The 18,338-nt window shown below is 55.1% G+C and overlaps 2 protein-coding genes, 1 long non-coding RNA gene and 1 other non-coding gene across 7 annotated transcripts; 3 read left to right on the top strand and 1 right to left on the bottom strand.

Moving 5' to 3' along the window:
* Positions 1-13,544, top strand: Atn1 (atrophin 1). 4 transcript variants are annotated; one of them, XM_036180624.1, is made up of 11 exons: positions 1-188; positions 827-898; positions 6,381-6,556; positions 6,676-6,813; positions 6,937-7,050; positions 8,004-9,976; positions 10,153-10,375; positions 10,625-11,321; positions 12,227-12,370; positions 12,675-12,855; positions 12,981-13,469. In XM_036180624.1, exons 3-11 carry the CDS (start codon positions 6,530-6,532, stop codon positions 13,012-13,014), a joined length of 3,531 nt encoding a protein of 1,176 aa, XP_036036517.1. In that variant the 5' UTR covers positions 1-188; positions 827-898; positions 6,381-6,529; the 3' UTR covers positions 13,015-13,469. The 4 variants fall into 4 exon arrangements, with proteins under 4 accessions (XP_036036517.1, XP_036036514.1, XP_036036515.1 ...); XM_036180621.1 differs by having other exon boundaries at positions 8,001-9,976; XM_036180622.1 differs by lacking the exon at positions 827-898 and having other exon boundaries at positions 8,001-9,976; positions 12,981-13,544.
* LOC118579401 lies at positions 4,835-7,502 on the bottom strand. Its single transcript, XR_004944469.1, has 2 exons — positions 6,408-7,502; positions 4,835-6,200 (listed from the first exon to the last, which is right to left on the bottom strand). It is a non-coding gene; the product is annotated as an uncharacterized LOC118579401 (long non-coding RNA).
* An 863-nt stretch (positions 13,545-14,407) lies between the features above and the next one.
* C3H12orf57 (chromosome 3 C12orf57 homolog) lies at positions 14,408-16,358 on the top strand. Its single transcript, XM_036181563.1, has 3 exons — positions 14,408-14,916; positions 15,124-15,300; positions 16,128-16,358. The coding sequence occupies exons 1-3, from the start codon at positions 14,865-14,867 to the stop codon at positions 16,277-16,279; spliced, it is 381 nt and encodes a 126-aa protein (XP_036037456.1). The 5' UTR covers positions 14,408-14,864; the 3' UTR covers positions 16,280-16,358.
* Positions 14,602-14,663, top strand: LOC118580957. The gene has a single exon (XR_004944607.1). It is a non-coding gene; the product is annotated as a U7 small nuclear RNA (small nuclear RNA).
* Positions 16,359-18,338: the final 1,980 nt, after the last annotated feature.

Genomic DNA, 18,338 nt, shown 5'->3' with positions numbered 1-18,338 from the left:
GATCGGGGCTGCGCGGGGAGCGAGGCATGGGGGCCGCCCTCCGGGGGGGCCGGGGCCGCCGCCGCCGCCGCCGAGGCGGCGACTGAAGCCGCGCAGCGAGGAGGGGCGGGAGTGGCCGCCGCCGTCCCCGGGAGGCGCCGGAGCCCGACTGCACTCGCAGCCAGCCAGCCGTCCCGAGCCGCTCGCAGGTAAGGTCCGCTGCCGCCCGCCCGGGCCGCCCCGTTTCGGGCCTCGGCTCCCCGCCCCCACCCCTCCCGGTCCCCCTCCCGCCGCCGCCTCCATTTGTTATTTTCCCGGTCGCGTTCCCTCACTGCGGGCACGGCCGGGCCCGAGGCTGGGGGTTCAGGGGGTGGGGCCGCCCGGAGGAGGGACGCGGGCCCGGGAGTCGCGAGCTCGGGAGGTGGGGGAGGAGGGTGTAGGGAGGAGGGCTGACGGGGCCGAGCTTCGCCAGGACCAGAGCCTAAAGGGGAGGAACGCCGAGGTGGAGACTTGGCGGAGGTAAAACGGGGGATGCCGTGCGGGTGGTTCGCGGAGAAGGCAGGACGGATTGGAGAGATGGCAGCGAGGTGGGGCGTGAAGGCTCCAGAAGCCCCGCAGGCCCAGAACCCGGGTTCCAGAACCCAGGGTTGCGGGTATTAGGAACAGAAGGGAATTGGGAACCTGGAAAGGGGTGTGGTAGATGGTAAGCACAGGATTGTAGCTGCAGAGAGGGGGATTGAACCTGGGGGAATGGGGAAGGACCAAGAGAGGCCCGTCTTTGAGAAGCCTGGGGTGGAAATGGGAAGGCCGCATCTTTTGTGACTCAGTTTTCTTTTCCCCACTCCAGGTCACCTCTGACCCTGTTTTCCTAATCCCAGACCTAGTTACTTCGTTGAAGGGGGCACTGAGGCTCGGCAGTGTGAGTCCTAACACTAAAAAGAAAGGCAGGATTAGATGGGAGGATTAGAAAGGTTGGGAGGTTGGGAAAGAAGACAGAATTGGGCAATCTTGTAGGCATTCCAGGGAATTGTGACCTCCACACTCATCCCCAGAGCTCTGGCTGCCCCACAGCTGGGCTCTATCTGGGAAGCCGTCAGTGATGCTCTGATCCCCGGGGTCTCCCTTTGTGCCTGGGGCAGGTTACCCTAAAGCTCCTTCCCTGAGGGTACTACTGTAAGAAGGTCGGAGTTGCTTTGGCAACTGAGGTGGAAATAGTGGCTGCCAGATGGACCCCTGGGATGGTCTCTTGGGGGGCACTTTTTTTCACCCATTTTGTTGCCATGGCTGTGATCCAGTGGGAAGTCCTTCCTATAGGTGGGGGTTCAGTATGTAGATTGGGCCTCAGCCTACAGCTATGTCCTAGGGACTCTTGGGAGGGGTTCTGGGGTATGTTTCTAGTGTTGCCCCAAGTAGGGGTTTCCTAAGGAGGTGCACCCCTTCTCTCCCAGCAGTCTGTTGGAACAGGTAGCCCTGTTGCTTGCAGCTCATTCTTGCAAGCCTCCTCCTGGGTATGGTGGGAAGATGAAAATACTGTTGTTCAACTATCTGGTCCTGGGCTGGGGCTAGCTCAGTGGTAATGTTATTTCCTAGTATGCATACATAGGCTCTGGGTTTGAGCTCCAGAGACAAAAATAAAAACCCAAGTTACCTCATCCTGGTCATTTCCGGCCTCTGCCACCCTTACGCCTTGTAAGTGGCTGATTCTTTGCACTACTTCATTTTCTTGGAGTCCTCTTTGGATTTCTCTTCTCTCTGTCAGTTCTCAGGGTGACCCCTTCATTCGACTGATCTTTGGCCTTACTTCCCTGAACTTAACAGAAATGGCATGGCTCTTCATGCCTGTCTCAGGTGTGGGTGGCCCAGGGGAGAGGGCTATGAAACAGCCTTGGGCAGAACAGGATGCTCTGGAACGGGAGCCGGGAGGCCAGGGTGTACTCTGGCTGTACCTCTGTGACCTTGGGCAAGTCACTTCTCGTCTTTGAGCTTCACCTTCGTTGTGTGATGAAATGGCCTCTGTGGCTCCTTCAACAGTCCTGGGTTCTAGCAAGACTTAGGCTACTGCATTGTTCTCTGCTGGTCTGGGCTGCATGGATAGTCAGTCATTTTCAGCTGGTGGTTAGGCAGGCAGGCTGATCTGGAATGGTGGAGACTCGTCAGTGATCCTGAAGTAAATGTACTCTGTCAGCTCTTCCCAGGGCATGTGACATGGCCATCTTCTGACACTGTCGTATTTGTTCCTTCATTTCTTCCTTGGGGAAAAGAATGACATGTATTTTTGTGTGTGCCCTGGTGCCCATGTGGAGGGCAGAGGGTAACTGGGTGTCTGTTCTCTTCTTCCACCATGTGGGTCCCATGCTTTGACTCAGGTCATTGGTTTGGTATTAATCTTTGTTTTTATTTTTTGAGATGGTCTTCCATAGCCCACGCTGGCTTGGCTGGAACTCACTACACAAGATGACCTTGAACTTGTGTTCTCCTTGCCTCTACCTCTGAAGTCCTGAGATTGCAGGCATGCGCCACACCCTGTTTTATGTGGTGTTGGAATCTAACCCAGGGCTTCATGCCTGCTAGATCAGTGCTTCTAACCACTGATCTGCATCTTTAACCCCTCGTAACTCCCTTTCCTCTGCTTACTTTGGGACTCTTTTCTGAGTTCCTGTTTCCCTGCCTTCTGAGTTTGTTCTTACTTGCTTTCCTTTTACAATAAGGCAGTGGGGGCAAATGGGTGCTCTTGTACACGGTAGATGCTCTGTGTTAGTTCGCAACAGCCTTCTAGGCAAGATGGCGTACCACTTGGTCGTTGGTATTAGAGTACCACTCAAGTTCAGACTTCGTGTATGACCCGACCTCAGTCTCCAGCTCTACCCCTTCCTCTGCCACACCTTATCCCAGGAATTATGCCCCGGTGATGCTGTCTTTCTCTTCCAAAGCTACTCATGGCAAATTTTTATCAGATTTCAGCTGATTAAAAAGGGTAAGAAAGGCACACAGTAATCGCTGTGTTCTTCAAGGAACGCCAGTATATTTTTGACCTTTTGGATCCTTTAAGAATCAAACTGACCTGGTAACAAGTTCTGTGATGAGAGGAGATGGGCGCCCTGTTCTAGGAGGGCTGATGGATGCCAGCCCCAGGTACTGTTCTTTGTTGTCATTGTTGTTCACATTTTTTTTCTCCTTTTCTTCTGTTCGGTGCTGTTCTTTGGACATTGGTTTATTCCCTTTCCTCTTTTTCACTTGTAGTTTTATTTTTTTGAGACATGATTTCATGGAACTGCCTGGCTTTGAACTTGCTATTTGCCGAGGGTGGTTGGTCCTCCTTCTTTCACCTTCCAAGTGATGGAATTACAGATGTGTGTCACCATGCCTGCTGGTAATGCATAGTATTTTAAAACCAATCCACAAAACAACTTAAAAAATGTGGTTATAGCTGTAGTTGAAGTAAACTGGCTCACTGGGCAAAGCATCAGTCAAAAGTTTAGACTTGGGGCTTTGTCTCATTTATTTTGTGCCCCTTAAGTATAAGTTACTGAGTTTCCTGGAAATGTTAGACTCACTCATTCCTTACTGCCTGCCTCAGTATGGTTCAGTGGGGTTGGGCAAAAGAGATTACTCTGTATTACTTGGAGAAAATACATGTAAACATGTCATTTACCTGCACCTCCCAACTTAGAATGGGTGGGTGAATTTAGTCTATTCTCACCGGGCTAACATCAGTTAACTCAAAGGACCTACCGAACCTGGGGTGTGCCTGTAATTCCAGCTCTTCAGACCTGACCTCAAAACAATAACCAAATGGAACTACTGACAGTCAGTTGGTTTAAAGGTCATTGACAACAGTACCCTTAGCTGGGTGAGGTGCTCGCTTACAAACCCAGTGCCGGGAACCTGAAACGGAAGGTTCCTGGGCTTAGTTTAAGGCTGGTGCAAGGTGCATCGTGTGACTCTGTCTCAAATAAGGACACAACAAACCCCATGTGTGTGTACATGACATCAGTAGAAAATATAAAAAGGAAAACTGTGACAGTAGCTTTTTTGCACTTAAAATGTTATAGGCTGGGCATAATGGCACACACTTTTAGTCCCAGCACTCAGGTGGCAGAGGCAAGCCGATCTCTGTGAGTTCAAGGATAGCCTAGTCTACAGTGAGACCCTGTCTCAGAGAAAAACACCGAAAGACAGAGAGATAGAGAGACAGACAAGAGAAACTGTCTGAAGAGATGGCTCAGGGGTTTAGAGCACTTGTGGCTCATGCCGAGGACTGAGGTTTTATTCTCAGCACCCACATAACAGGTCACACCCGCACTAACTCTAGTTCCAGGGTATCTGTTGTCCTTCTCTGACCTCCCCAGGGACCAGACACACACATGATCCGCATACCTACATTCAGGCAAAACGTTCACACATAGAAAATTAAATTTAAAAATTTTATGAGTAGTATTATGGAGTGGTTTGACTCTTAGCAAGAAACATAAATGAGGACAGGGACTAGAAATACGTACAGTCCAGTGTACTCTCCTGGCATGCCTGAGGCCCTGGGGTCAGTGTGCAGCACCAAGGAAGCCTGTGATCCCAGCCCCGGGGAGTGAAGGCTGGAGGACCAGGAGTTGAAGCACAGATGAAAATGTGTGGCTGTGGATGCACGGGTAGATGCCTACGTCCCTGTTTGTACTGCTAGATACAGGTGGGCAGGCTGCTCATGCCAAGTACAAGAACAGGCTTAAGAGTACTGGCTGCTCTTCCAGAGGACCTGGGTTCAATTCCCAGCACCCACATGGAAGCTCACAGCTGTCTGGAATTACAGCTCCAGGGTATCTGACACCCTCACACAGACATGAATACAGACAAAACACCAATGTACCTTAAAATAAAATTTAAAAAGTTTTGAGTTGGGCTGGTGAGATGCTCACTGAGCAGTGAGCCACAAAGCCTGACACCTGGGTTTGATCCCCAGGTTCCACATGGTGACAGGGAAGGCCGACTCAAGCTGTGCCCCCTGACCCCCCATCGTAGCATCTGCATACCCTCCCTCAGTCAGCCCAGCAGTGCATTCTTAGTCTGGTTCCTGTGAAAGCTTTGACTTTTAAGCACAGGAAACACCAATACAGCCTTCCCTTGATATCTGGGGGATTTTTTCCAGTACACTCCACAGACACCAAAATTAACACATACTCAAGTCCCTTGTTTGGAATGATGCTGTGTCTTTGTACCTGCACACACTCCTCCATATTTTTAAAATCACCTGTGGATCATGTATAGTAACCAGTTCCATGTAAATGTTTGATAAAGTCCACCTGTTCAAAGCCGAGGTTACGTGCCATGCGAAGGTGAGCAATGGTTGAACCAAAGCTGGAGAGGGACCTAGGTCTTGTGAAAGGTGCAACATTACAGCAGCTTGTGTCCACATAGCATGCTTGTAGATTGAGCCGGGGGTGTCAATGAAACAGATTCAAACTTCCTTTGGAACTTTCTGTAATTTTTCCTCCCAAACATTGTCAGTTCAGGTTGGCTGACTCTCTGGACAAAAGCCCTGTAAGTGGAAAAGGTCAACCACTAGAGGATGGATCCTTATGAGGCTGTCTAGAGTGTCTGAGTTTCGAAGATGCCTCCATTTGGGGTTGACTGGTGAGCCTGTGCTGCTCAGTACTGTAGAATGGGACAGTCTTCTACATTGTCTGATGTGAAACAAGATTGTTATCTGTTTGACTGATCTAGGCTTCTCAGAATTCTCTCCAACTTGTGAGGAGAGTTTAAAGGGCGAGCGTGTGAGTGTGGCCTTTGAAGTCAGGTTGCAGAGGGTTTGGTTCTGGCTTCGTCATTGGTTCTTCCCTGTGGAAGGTGGGGCAGCTCGCAGTCAGTCTTTGAGCCTCAGTTTCCTTACTTACTAATCCACTGTAGAGTGTGTTGATGTGCCAGGAAATTCTATGTAGAGGGCTTGACACGAAGATGCCCAGTAAACTAACACATCAGCCTTGTTTCTTTGTGAGGCTCTCGAATGAATGAATGAGCATACTTTTTTTTTTTTTTTTTTCCCGACAGGATTTTGTTGTCTAGTTCAGGCTATCCTTGAACATGTGATGCCCAAGCTATAGCTTTCTGAATGCTGGCACTATAGGCATCCACCACCATACCAGGCCACAGATACTCTTTAGGGCTTGTGAAGGGTAAAGTCCTGCTAAGTGTTAGGTTGGGGTTCGTAGGTTCATCTGAATTTTCTGCCTTCCCTGGAGATGAGAGAGAATATACTGTGAGGGTCTCCATCACTTAGCTGATGCAGCCTACGGCGTGAGCTGCAGTCTCTTGTGGTGTCTGTGCCCCTTGACTCTTAGGACCAGGCTTCTTACTCAGACAGACCCCTGCTGCTTCTGCTGCAATGTGAAAAGGCTGATGGTTTTTCCTAACAGATTTCTCTGAAAACACCCTGTGAGTACCTGGTGCCTACAGCTGCTTCCAGCTTCCCAGACCACGGCTGTGGGGAGCTTGGGGTGCAGCAAACAAGGTTCTGTATTCAGCTGCCCAGGCAGAGGAGAATGGGGTCCCCACAGCCTGAAGAATGAAGACACGACAGAATAAAGATTCGGTGAGTAGAAGCTTTAGCAAGCAGTACGGCGGGGCAGGGGCAGGGAAGCTGGGAGGAAGGGCCTACAGCGGAGAACAGAAACAGTGTAACCTAAAGTGCCACCTCCATCCTGCTCTCAGATGTCAATGAGGAGTGGACGGAAGAAAGAGGCCCCCGGGCCCCGGGAAGAGCTGAGATCAAGGGGCCGGGCCTCCCCTGGAGGGGTCAGCACATCCAGCAGTGATGGCAAAGCTGAGAAGTCCAGGCAAACAGCCAAGGTATTCCTCCTCTGGTCCCCACAGGGTGCACTGCAGCTGAAGGGGGTTTCGGGGGTGGAGGGCTTCAAGTTTGGCAGGGGCTTAGGAGACAGAAGACAAGCATGTTCTCTTTCTCTCTAACAGAAGGCCCGAGTAGAGGAAACCTCTACCCCAAAGGCCAACAAACAGGGCCGCAGTGAGGAGATCTCAGAGAGTGAAAGTGAGGAGACCAGTGCACCCAAAAAGACCAAAACTGAGGTGAGAGACCTTGTGACGACCGTGACCTTTCTGACTATGCTCTCTCAACTCCTCCTGTGCACCATTCCTGCTGTGATCTCCGCTGAGATCTAAAAGTCCTGGTTGGTGCTTGTGTGGAGTGGTCTCGTCTGTAATATGGTAGTCAGCTCCTGAGGCTTCAGTTAGAACAGCAAGTGACAAAGCAGGGCCACAGGGGACTGGAAGGGTAGGGAGGGTGTTATAGCCTATAGCCTCCGTTGTGGAAGGGACAAGGAAGTCTTAAGGAGGATGCAGGAATGGGACTGGCAGTGTAGCTCACTTGGTAGAGTGCTTGCCTAGTACAGAGTGCTAGCACTTAATAAAATCTAAAAACTGGGCACGATGGTGCACATCTCTCATCCTAGCATTCAGACAAGACAGGAGGATTAAAAAAATTCAAGGTCAGCCAGGTGGTGGTGGTGCTCACTTTTAAACCCAGCACTTGGGATGCAGAAGCAGGCAGATCTCTGAGTTCCAGGACAGCCAGGCAGGGCTACACAGAGAAACCCTGTCTCAAAAAAACAAGAAACAAAAAATTCAAGGTCATCCTGTGCTATGTGGTGAGTTGGAGGTTAGCCTGGGCTATATGAAACTGTTGTTAGAAAAGCAAGGAAGAAAGACAAGGAAACCAGGCATTTGGGGACAGCTAAAGGGACCAGAGATGAGAGTTGGACATGAGATGGCAAGAAGGGTCTGCAGTCGATTGTAAAGGGTCAGTGTTTGACATGGACACTTGAGAAGGACCAGGGTTTGACAAGGAAGGAAATAAGCTATTAGAAAGCAGCTGAGATGTGGGGGAGAGAGAAGCTAGATGACGGAAGCATCCCCAACACATTGTAGCACCCCAGTGCTGTGAGGAGCAAAGGGAGATAAGTTTGAATCCTGGGAAAACGGGAAGGAAAAGAGGAAAATTGAGCCCTCTTCCCTGACAGCAGGAACTCCCTCGACCACAGTCTCCCTCGGATCTGGACAGCTTGGATGGGCGCAGCATTAATGATGACGGCAGCAGTGACCCTAGGGATATAGATCAGGATAACAGAAGCACATCCCCCAGCATCTACAGCCCTGGGAGTGTGGAGAATGACTCCGATTCATCTTCTGGCCTGTCCCAGGGCTCAGCCCGCCCCTACCACCCACCTCCACTCTCTCCTCCTTCCCTGCCACCACCAGACAGCACTCCCCGACAGCCAGAGCCTGGCTTTGAACCCCATCCTTCTGTGACACCTGCTGGATATCATGCTCCAATGGAGCCACCCACATCTCGGTTATTCCAGGGCCCGCCTCCTGGAGCTCCTCCCCCACACCCACAGCTCTACCCTGGGAATGCTGGTGGAGGTGTTTTATCTGGACCCCCCATGGGTCCCAAAGGGGGAGCAGCTGCCTCTTCAGTGAGTGCCCCTAGTGGAGGCAAGCAGCATCCCCCACCCACTACCCCAATCCCAATCCCAAGCTCTGGGGCCACTGGTGCCCCTCCAACAAAGCCTCCCAATACTCCAGTGGGTGGTGGGAACTTACCTTCTGCTCCACCACCAGCCACTTTTCCCCATGTGACACCAAACCTGCCTCCTCCACCTGCCCTGAGACCCCTCAACAATGCCTCAGCCTCTCCTCCTGGAATGGGGGCTCAGCCAATCCCTGGGCATCTGCCCTCTCCCCATGCCATGGGTCAGGGCATGAGTGGACTTCCTCCTGGCCCAGAGAAGGGGCCAACTCTGGCTCCCTCACCCCACCCTTTGCCCCCAGCTTCTTCCTCCTCTGCCCCTGGGCCCCCAATGCGGTACCCATATTCATCCTCCAGTAGCTCTGGAGCAGCTTCTTCTAGCTCCTCCTCCTCCGCCCCTCAGTACCCAGCTTCCCAGGCTCTGCCCAGTTACCCTCATTCCTTCCCTCCACCAACAAGTATGTCTGTTGCTAATCAGCCACCCAAGTATACCCAGCCTTCTCTCCCATCCCAGGCCGTGTGGAGCCAGGGTCCTCCACCTCCTCCTCCCTATGGCCGCCTCTTGGCCAACAACACCCATCCAGGCCCTTACCCTCCTACTGGGGGCCAATCCGCAGCCCACCCACCTGCCCCTACACATCACCATCACCAGCAACAGCAGCAGCAGCAGCAACAACATCATCACGGAAACTCTGGGCCCCCTCCACCTGGAGCATATTCTCACCCCCTAGAGAGCAGTGGCTCCCATCATGCACACCCTTACAACATGTCACCCTCCCTGGGGTCTTTGAGGCCCTACCCATCAGGGCCAGCACACCTGCCTCCACCTCATGGCCAGGTGTCCTATAGCCAAGCAGGTCCCAATGGCCCCCCAGTTTCCTCTTCTTCCAACTCCTCCGGCTCTTCCTCTCAAGCCTCCTACTCATGCTCACACCCTTCCTCATCCCAGGGTCCCCAAGGGGCACCCTACCCCTTCCCACCAGTTCCTCCAGTCACCACCTCCTCAGCTACTCTCTCCACCGTCATTGCCACCGTGGCTTCCTCGCCAGCAGGCTACAAGACGGCCTCACCACCCGGGCCCCCCCAGTACGGCAAGAGAGCCCCGTCCCCGGGGTCCTACAAGACCGCCACCCCGCCTGGGTACAAGCCGGGGTCACCACCCTCCTTCAGAACAGGGACCCCGCCCGGCTTTCGAGGCGCCTCTCCGCCAGCGGGTCCAGGGACCTTCAAGCCGGGGTCGCCCACCGTGGGACCAGGGCCCCTGCCGCCGGCGGGGCCTTCCAGCCTGTCGTCTCTGCCTCCGCCACCCGCGGCCGCAGCTCCAGGGCCGCCCCTGGCTGCCGCGCAGATCAAACAGGAGCCGGCCGAAGAGTACGAGACCCCCGAGAGCCCGGTGCCCCCGGCCCGAAGCCCTTCGCCCCCTCCCAAGGTGGTGGACGTGCCCAGCCACGCCAGCCAGTCGGCCAGGTGAGCGGCCGCGGGCGGGGCGGGGGCGGGAGCCGGGGGCGGGAGCCGGGGGCGGGAGCCGGGGGGCGGCAGGGGCCTTGCGTCCACGGGCGCCGCGCCTTTCGGGTCGGGGGACACGAGCTGGGCGGCGCTGCTCTGGCCCTGGGGGCTCGAGCTCACGGCGCCGTGCCCGGCAGGTTCAACAAGCACCTGGACCGCGGCTTCAACTCGTGCGCGCGCAGCGACCTGTACTTCGTGCCGCTGGAGGGCTCCAAGCTGGCCAAGAAGCGCGCCGACCTGGTGGAGAAAGTGCGGCGCGAGGCCGAGCAGCGCGCGCGCGAAGAGAAGGAGCGCGAGCGCGAGCGGGAACGCGAGAAGGAGCGCGAGCGCGAGAAAGAGCGCGAGCTGGAGCGCAGTGTGGTGAGTGCGTCACAAGGTGCGCCGCGCGCCTCTCCCGCTCCCGGGCGTCGCCACTCCGGTCGCTTCGCCACCTGGCGGAGGGGAGGAGCCGCTGCAGCCCAGAGAGCGCAGGCTTCCAGGCAGGAGGAAAAGAAAGCTGGGAGTGGGGTGAGGCATTTTGGCTTTCCACCGCTCAGACAGTCGGGCAGCCCGGGGCCGGCAGCTTCCCGTAGCTGCAGTGCTGACCCCGCTGCTTTCTGTGTTCTGCAGAAGTTGGCCCAGGAGGGCCGTGCTCCGGTGGAGTGCCCGTCTCTGGGTCCAGTGCCCCATCGGCCTCCCTTTGAGCCTGGCAGCGCTGTGGCTACGGTGCCCCCTTACCTGGGTCCCGACACTCCAGCCCTGCGCACCCTCAGTGAATACGCCCGACCTCACGTCATGTCTCCTGGCAATCGCAACCACCCATTCTATGTGCCCTTGGGGGCCGTGGACCCGGGGCTTCTGGGTTACAATGTCCCAGCCCTGTACAGCAGCGACCCAGCTGCCCGAGAAAGGGAGCGGGAAGCCCGTGAACGTGACCTCCGTGACCGGCTCAAACCTGGCTTTGAGGTGAAGCCCAGTGAGCTGGAACCCCTACATGGGGTCCCCGGGCCAGGCCTGGATCCCTTCCCCCGACACGGGGGCCTGGCTCTACAGCCTGGGCCGCCTGGCCTGCATCCTTTCCCTTTTCATCCGAGCCTGGGGCCCCTGGAGCGAGAACGGCTAGCGCTGGCAGCTGGGCCAGCCCTGCGTCCTGATATGTCTTACGCCGAGCGGCTGGCAGCTGAAAGGCAACATGCAGAAAGGGTGGCGGCCCTGGGCAATGACCCGCTGGCCCGGCTGCAGATGCTCAACGTGACTCCCCATCATCACCAGCACTCCCACATCCACTCCCACCTTCACCTGCACCAGCAGGATGCCATCCATGCAGGTAAGTCGCCCCGTGTGCTTGCTTTGGACGGCGGCTCTGCCCTATCCCACAGCGCTCTTGCGCTCCCCTGTACAGAACTCCCTTTGGTCCGGCATCAGCCGACCTCTCATGAGATTGCTGTTGTCATCTTTGCTTCCTTGACTCTCCTTCCACACTGTCTACACCCTCTTCGTAGTCCAGCCTTCCACCCTTGATAACACACCGAGCTGGAGCCTTGTGAAGGATCGCCACTCCGTCTTCATCTTCTCTAAGCTCCTCACATGGCAGTGTTCTCGCTCCAAACCTCGTCTGTTGCATCTCCTTCCTTTATATCCAGGGGTCTTCTGTGTTTCTGCCCAGCTGTAGATTTAGAACCTTTTGCAAAAGTCCGTCTAAGTTTGGTTTGGGTGCCGTAGGCCATGAGCTTCCCTCACTGTTTCAATGTCGTGCTTGTCGCCCAGAACATGGCCTGATTGGCCGTAGACTCAGTCATTTGGAGTTGCTCGTTTCTTCTAGCCCTCCCCCTCCCCCTGGTTAGAGCTTGTATTTATTTGATTATTTATTAAGTGTACAAAACAACAGGCTTTGGGCATTTTCATCTGTTCATATTCATTCCGCCTCTTACATTTTTCCCTGTCTCATTTCTCAAACTTAAAAACTCAGTAGTTTTCTAAACTTCTTCTTCTCTTCAGAGTAATCTGTCCTTTCCCTTCCTCCTCAGCCCTCTCTGCTAGCTGTAGTCTATCTTCAGTCAAGCGTGTCTCTTCTCCAGCAGTTTCTTCTTCCATCTCTCTAGCTCTTTCCTCCTGGCTTCATTAAGCTTTGGATCCCTTGGGTCTGTCTTCACAGGCTAAATCCCTCCACCCCAATGCATGGTTGTCCCTGACCCTGCCTCCTGGTGACACCTTCCTTTCTCTGCCCTCCAGCCTCCGCCTCGGTGCACCCTCTCATTGACCCCCTGGCCTCAGGGTCTCACCTTACCCGGATCCCCTACCCAGCTGGGACCCTCCCTAACCCCCTTCTTCCTCACCCTCTGCACGAGAACGAAGTTCTTCGTCACCAGCTCTTTGGTAAGGATGGAGGATGGGTTGGAGAAGCCTAAGTGAGGGAAGGCCAGAGCAGAGGAAGTAGGGTGGTCGAGTGGGCCTAGAGGAGTTTGGAGAGAGGTGAGGAGCTGAGATGATGGAAACAGGCAGGCTGAGGTCCTTCTAAAAGAGACTCGAGCTCTAGGGCCAAGCCAAGAACTTGGACTCCTGGTCCCATTCCACCGTGGCAGGTGGTGTGACTCTACATCGTAGCCTTAGTTTCCACTGTCTGTGAAGTGGCTGAGTGCCCTAGCCGTCAGTCACCTGCTCCTGTCCTTTCTTGTCCTAGCTGCCCCTTACCGGGACCTGCCAGCCTCCCTTTCTGCTCCGATGTCTGCAGCTCATCAGCTGCAGGCCATGCATGCACAGTCCGCTGAGCTGCAGCGCTTGGCTCTGGAACAGCAACAGTGGCTGCATGCCCATCACCCACTGCACAGCGTGCCACTACCTGCCCAGGAAGACTACTACAGGTACGGCAGGTCGCCCCCAGGGCACAGGGGGAGGTGGGATGTGGGTCCCATACAACAGGATACCGGGCTTTTTGGGGGGACGCCCCTTTCTCAGTCTCATCTCTGACGCCTTGCCTCTTGTCTAGTCACCTGAAGAAGGAAAGTGACAAGCCGCTGTAGAACCTGCCATCCAGAGAGCATCCACTGCTCCTTCATCCAGACCTTGGAGGACTTCCCCAACCTTTTGACAACCCCCCCATCCCCACCCCCGAGCCGAGGAAAGGGTGCTGCCCACTTGCAGAGCTTCTGCAGCTGGGCGGAGGGAGGGAGGGAAGAAGGGACAGACAAGGTCAAGGCCCGGGGTTGTGTGCAGAGGTGGGGGTGGCAAGGGTGGGGACGGAAAGTGCACAGGATCTTGGACCAGGTCCCTCTTCCTCATCCCCTGCTTTTCTTCTCTAGACCCAATCCTTGGTGGCCACTGCTCCTCCCCTAAACCCGTTGGTGTGATTATCTCATCTGTTAGATGTGGCTGTTTTGCGTAGCATCGTGTGCTGCCCTGCCCCATCCCCACGTGTGCACCCCCTCGGCGATGTGTGCCCCTTGCCCGTCCCACATTAATAATTTATATATATAAATATCTATATGATGCTCTTTAAAAACATCCTGACCAAAACCAACCAAACAAAAACATCCTCACAGTTCCCCAGGAATATGTCTGTGACTTGTTTTTGGGGGGCTGTGGGTCTGGTGGGGTGGGTAGGGAGGGAGGTCTGATTGTCTTAGGGGAAGTGGGAAGGGGTGGGGTTGGGCAGGGCATTTCTTGATCGTGGATCCTCAGCTATGCTTATGGGGGTGCCTCGTGCCAGTCCTCTGGTCTCTCCCGGGATTGGGAAGGTAAGGCCTTCGAGAGCAAGGACAGGCCCCCAGTGAGCATGACCAACTCTAGGAAACTCCTCAGACCTTGCACCTCTGGCTCATCTAATGTGCCACCAGAAAGCTCCAAAAACAGTTCTGGAGCTCCGACTCTTCCGTAGCATAGTTTGATCGATGGTTTTGAAACAGTAGGCTAATAAGATTAGTATTGCTGATTTTTATTAAGATTTATTTTTATTATGTGTATGGGTTCCTGTCCGTGCCCATGAATGCGAGGGCCCGACAGAGGCCAGGGAGGGTGTTGGACCCCTGTAGCTTGAGTTACAGGCAGTTGAGAATTGCCAAGCAGGGTGAGCCTGGCACCCCTCTATATTTTAAATGAGCCATGGTCATGGAAACCCAGGCTGGCCTTGAACTTGTGGCCCTCCTACCTCTCAGCTTTTGTGCTAGTATCACAGAAGTGCAGTTCTATACCCTGGGACGTTCTGGATTACCCTTGCAGATTAAGGTGGGGATGGGTGACAAGAGCCTGTAGTAAGAATACAAGGCATCAGGCCACATCGCCTACCACTACACAAGGCCAATTACATCTGCTTTCGCACCAAGCTTTTATTATTGCGAAGCTTTTTTTGTTGTTCATAACAACTGAGCTGTGATTGGCTGTTTCCAGCCAATCAGCATTGAGTCATTTGCATAGCCCTCTCTCGAACGGCCACAAATTCAAGAAACGACTGATTTTAGTAGTCCTCTAGGATATTATTTACCGAATCGAGCAATGAAGCCGTGATTTGTTATGCGCATATTCATATGTGGGGAGGGAAAGGGCATGCTGATCTCACCCTCACCGAAAGTGGAGTTCGCGTCCTTCCCGGGCTCGCTGCAAAGGCGGCTCGGCAGTGTTACAGCTCTTTTAGAATTTGTCTAGCAGGTTTTCCGGCTTCCGTCGGAAAACCCCTCCCACTCCCCTCGGTTTCCAAGAACAGCTTCTGCCCGGGCCTGGCGGGCGGTGGGGCTTGTTCCCGCTGGGGTCCTCGCTCAGGCACTTCCGCCTCGTGCCCAGTAGCTTCCTTCCCTCCTCCTCTGGCCCGGCGGCTGCGGCAGGAGGCGGCTGGGGATCTCTCCAGGCTTTGCACTAGTCAAGTAGCGACAGGCCTTCCATGGCGTCCGCCGCGGCCCAGCCCGCCGCCCTGAGCGCGGAGCAGGCCAAGGGTGAGGAGCGCGGGCTGGGCCGGGCCGGGCCGGGCCGGGCCGGGCCGCCTTTACGGGGAGGGTGCTGTACCCGTTCCGGGGAGGGGAGGACGAGCTTATCGGGTTACGGGCCGCCTCGGTCCACTAACTCCCTGCCTCTTCCTTCCTCCGGGCCTGGCCGCCGTGCTCGTGCTCCGCGGACCTCTCTGGGATGCCTCGGGTTTGCAGTGGTCTTGGCGGAAGTGATCCAAGCGTTCTCGGCCCCAGAGAACGCCGTGCGCATGGACGAGGCTAGAGACAATGCCTGCAACGATATGGGCAAGATGCTGCAGTTCGTGCTGCCAGTAGCCACACAGATCCAGCAGGAGGTTATTAAAGCCTATGGCTTCAGTTGCGACGGGGAAGGTGGGTCCCACGCGGAAAGGCGGTGGGATGCGGTGGGGGTGGGGCTCGTGATCAGTGGCCCCCGAGTCGATCTGTTTCTCGCCACAGGGCGGCAGTCACATCAAACATTGGCACTCAGAGCCCAGGGCCTAGCTGAGCTCGCCCCCACCCCACCCCCACCCCACCCCCACCCCACCCCCGTTGAACCCAAGGCCTTAGTTAGGCAAGCTCTCCACCACTGAGCTCTCTTTGAGTCAGGGTCTCACTGAGGTGCCCAGGCTGGCCTTGAACCAAATTTGCCAGCCTTCTGAGTAGATGGTATTGAGTAGGCTTGAGTCACCAGGCCTAGCTCTAATCTGAACAGCGGCCTTCTGCACTTCCTGCTAGGCGTTTTGGTTAATAGGTTTGGTGCTGGGGATTGAGCTCTTTCTTCCCAAGGACATGTGTTCATGCCTAGCTAGGCCAACTCAATGAACAGCTAGCATGGTTCACCTGGCAGTGAAAACCGTCCTGCTTTAGGACTTTTTTTTTCTCTTTTGAGACAGTTTCTCTGTGTAGCCCTGGCTGTCCTGGAACTCACTCTGTAGCCCAGGTTGGCCTCGAACTCAGAGATCCACCTGCCTCTGCCTTTCAAGTGCTGGGATTATAGGTGTGTGCCACCATGCCTGGGTGCTTTAAGGACTCTTGAATATTGGATCCAGTTGTGCCTAGGGAAAGCTGGGTGGGGGTTGATTGAAGCCATGCAGGACAGCAGTGTGAATTATCTCTCAGCTTGTGTCTGTAAGGACCCCTCCCCTGCCTCCAGAGGCACACTGGCCTCCAGCAGGCGTCCTTGCTCCCTCTTTCAGGCGTCCTTAAGTTTGCCCGCCTAGTCAAGTCTTACGAAGCCCAGGATCCTGAGATTGCCAGCCTGTCCGGCAAGCTCAAGGCACTGTTCCTGCCGCCTATGACGCTGCCGCCCCATGCGCCAGCTTCCGGAAGCAGTGTGGCTGCCTCCTGAGATTTGTTCTTGTCTGTGTGCCACAGCTAGGGAAGAAGACCTCGTGTTCCAGGGAATAATAAATGCGCTTGTGACTAAACCTTGGTGTCATCCATTTGTAGTCCTGGCTACCCCCACTTGTTGCTACCCGACTGCCCCAGGCCTTCCTCTTCCTAGGTCCTTCCTGTCCTCCTTGCGGGGACCAACCCTGCTCTCAAGAGTCCCTTGCTTCTCAGAGTGTGGGAGGCCAGATGGGCCTCTTGGCATCCTGGGAGGTTTGTTCACAAAGGCCGAACTTCCTATGAGCAGAGGGTTCAAGGCTATTCTTTGGGCCCTCTGCTTTGCAGTGTCTGAGAGGTAGTCTGCTGGGGGCGGTTCCTTGGCCGGGGTTACTTCCTGGTCTTTGCCCCTGCCCGCCCTCCTGCTGCTCCGGCAGTGTGAGCCTCAGGTGAAGCCGAGGTGGCTCCTCCCCTTCCCAGAGAAGTAGGCCCTGGCAGGCCTCAAGCCTCTGGGGAATTGGATTTGGTGGGCGGTCTCGGCCAGCCCCGCCCCACCTGTCCTTCCCTCGGAGACTTGTAGGCCAGGGCCTTGGCCTCAGTGCCATAGGTTTGACAGACTGGAGAGGAGGAAGCGGCTGAGAAGCAGAATACTCCTCCTGAAGGTCCGGGTCTGGATCCCTGAACAGCTGTGCCACTCGGTTGGCCCCGCCCCCGTCGCCCTTTGCCGGTGACCCCCCCCCCTCCCGGGAGATGCTGTCCCGCGGGTAAGTACCCTGTGCCACCCGTGCCCTCGACTCCCGTTAGTCTGGGCGGACAGGCACCGTTCACTCTTCAACAAGCATGCCGCCATAAATAGTCTGTCACACCCACCATCACCCCCTGCCCAGGGTCAGCTTCCTGTCCCTGTGAACTCTCTCCTTCCCACAAGATTCAGGACTCTCAGGCTCCTTCGTATCCATCTGCCTCCTTTTCCTCCGCCCCAACCCCAGATGTTTATCTTTCCTCATTTTTGACCTCTGGCCTGTAGTCCTCTGCTTCTGCCTCCTGTCTGGGACCTGTCCCCACTGGGTAGTTCACATTACCTCAGACATGACAGTCTGAAGGCACATTGGAGAAAACTCTCCCACTCCTAGGCAGGCTCCCCTTACTTCTGGACCTTGGTTCTGTTGTGTCCCCACTGCTCCCCAAAGAGAGCAAACTTGGATGAATGGGGAGCATCCACAGTGGGCAGGAGCTGCTTCAGATGGTGGTAGATGAGCCTGTATGTGGCAGACGTGATCTCTGTTGAGAGAGCTGGCATTCCAGCCAGAGATGACAGAGTGAATAAAAGGTAATAATAAAAACAACCAGGACTGCTTCAGATAGTTGAAGTGTTAACACCCAGGAAAAGAAACAGTGTAAGGTGCTAGCAGGTGATGTATCCTGGGGACATACCTAGCTGAAGGCATCAGGGAGGGCTTCCTGATGAAGTGACATTTGATGAGAAATAGCAAGTGCAGAGCCAGAATAGGAAGTGTCCCCTCCTGAGGGGACCTGTGGGCAGCCTAGACTTTGGTGGGATTTGGATAGTGCAGGTGAAAACCCACGTGGAGAGTGCTGGTGACCTTGTGGGTGGGTTGTGCGACTTGCTTTTCATGCTCGTGTGAGCCTTTCTGTCTGCGCTCTCCCCCAGTGTAAGCCTTGTCCCTGTCAGCCCTGAGGGTGGCACTGACTCTGCCCACCTGGCTTGGCAAGGCATCTCCCAGTACAGAGCTTTTTCTTGATCCTTCAGCCTGGACTTGCAAGACCTCTGCCGCTGGGGTCCAGCCCCCTGAATATTTCAGCTCAGCTGCACTGATTGGCTTCCACTGAGCAACCCAAGTGCACGTCAGGCATGCCACTTCTGAGTCCTGGTCCATCTGCTGTGGGGATTGTGCCCCTTCCATCTCCCAGCATGCTTCACTGGACCAGTTGTCTGCTTTAAGGTTGCCGTAGCGGTGCGGTGGCAGACACCTCTCTGGCCACAGACAGCTTTGGACTTTTTCACCTTCCCACTCATCACTCACTTAAAGCTTGTGACTCTGGGCAAGTTACTTTAATTG

This window comes from Onychomys torridus, chromosome 3 (genome assembly GCF_903995425.1).
Source record: "Onychomys torridus chromosome 3, mOncTor1.1, whole genome shotgun sequence".
Taxonomy (NCBI): Eukaryota; Metazoa; Chordata; class Mammalia; order Rodentia; family Cricetidae; genus Onychomys; species Onychomys torridus.
Note: the sequence above shows the minus strand (reverse complement) of the source record. Positions and strands in the feature narration are given on the sequence as shown.

Bases quoted from the DNA above. Each gene is read 5' to 3' on its own strand.
- Atn1 (XM_036180622.1), top strand. From the start codon at position 6,530: ATGAAGACACGACAGAATAAAGATTCG. The intron at 10,376-10,624 runs GTGAGTGCGTCA...TGTGTTCTGCAG, and splicing joins GCGAGCTGGAGCGCAGTGTG to AAGTTGGCCCAGGAGGGCCG. The intron at 12,371-12,674 runs GTAAGGATGGAG...TTCTTGTCCTAG, and splicing joins TCTTCGTCACCAGCTCTTTG to CTGCCCCTTACCGGGACCTG.
- C3H12orf57 (XM_036181563.1), top strand. From the start codon at position 14,865: ATGGCGTCCGCCGCGGCCCAGCCCGCCGCCCTGAGCGCGGAGCAGGCC. The intron at 14,917-15,123 runs GTGAGGAGCGCG...TCGGGTTTGCAG, and splicing joins GAGCGCGGAGCAGGCCAAGG to TGGTCTTGGCGGAAGTGATC. The intron at 15,301-16,127 runs GTGGGTCCCACG...TCCCTCTTTCAG, and splicing joins CTTCAGTTGCGACGGGGAAG to GCGTCCTTAAGTTTGCCCGC.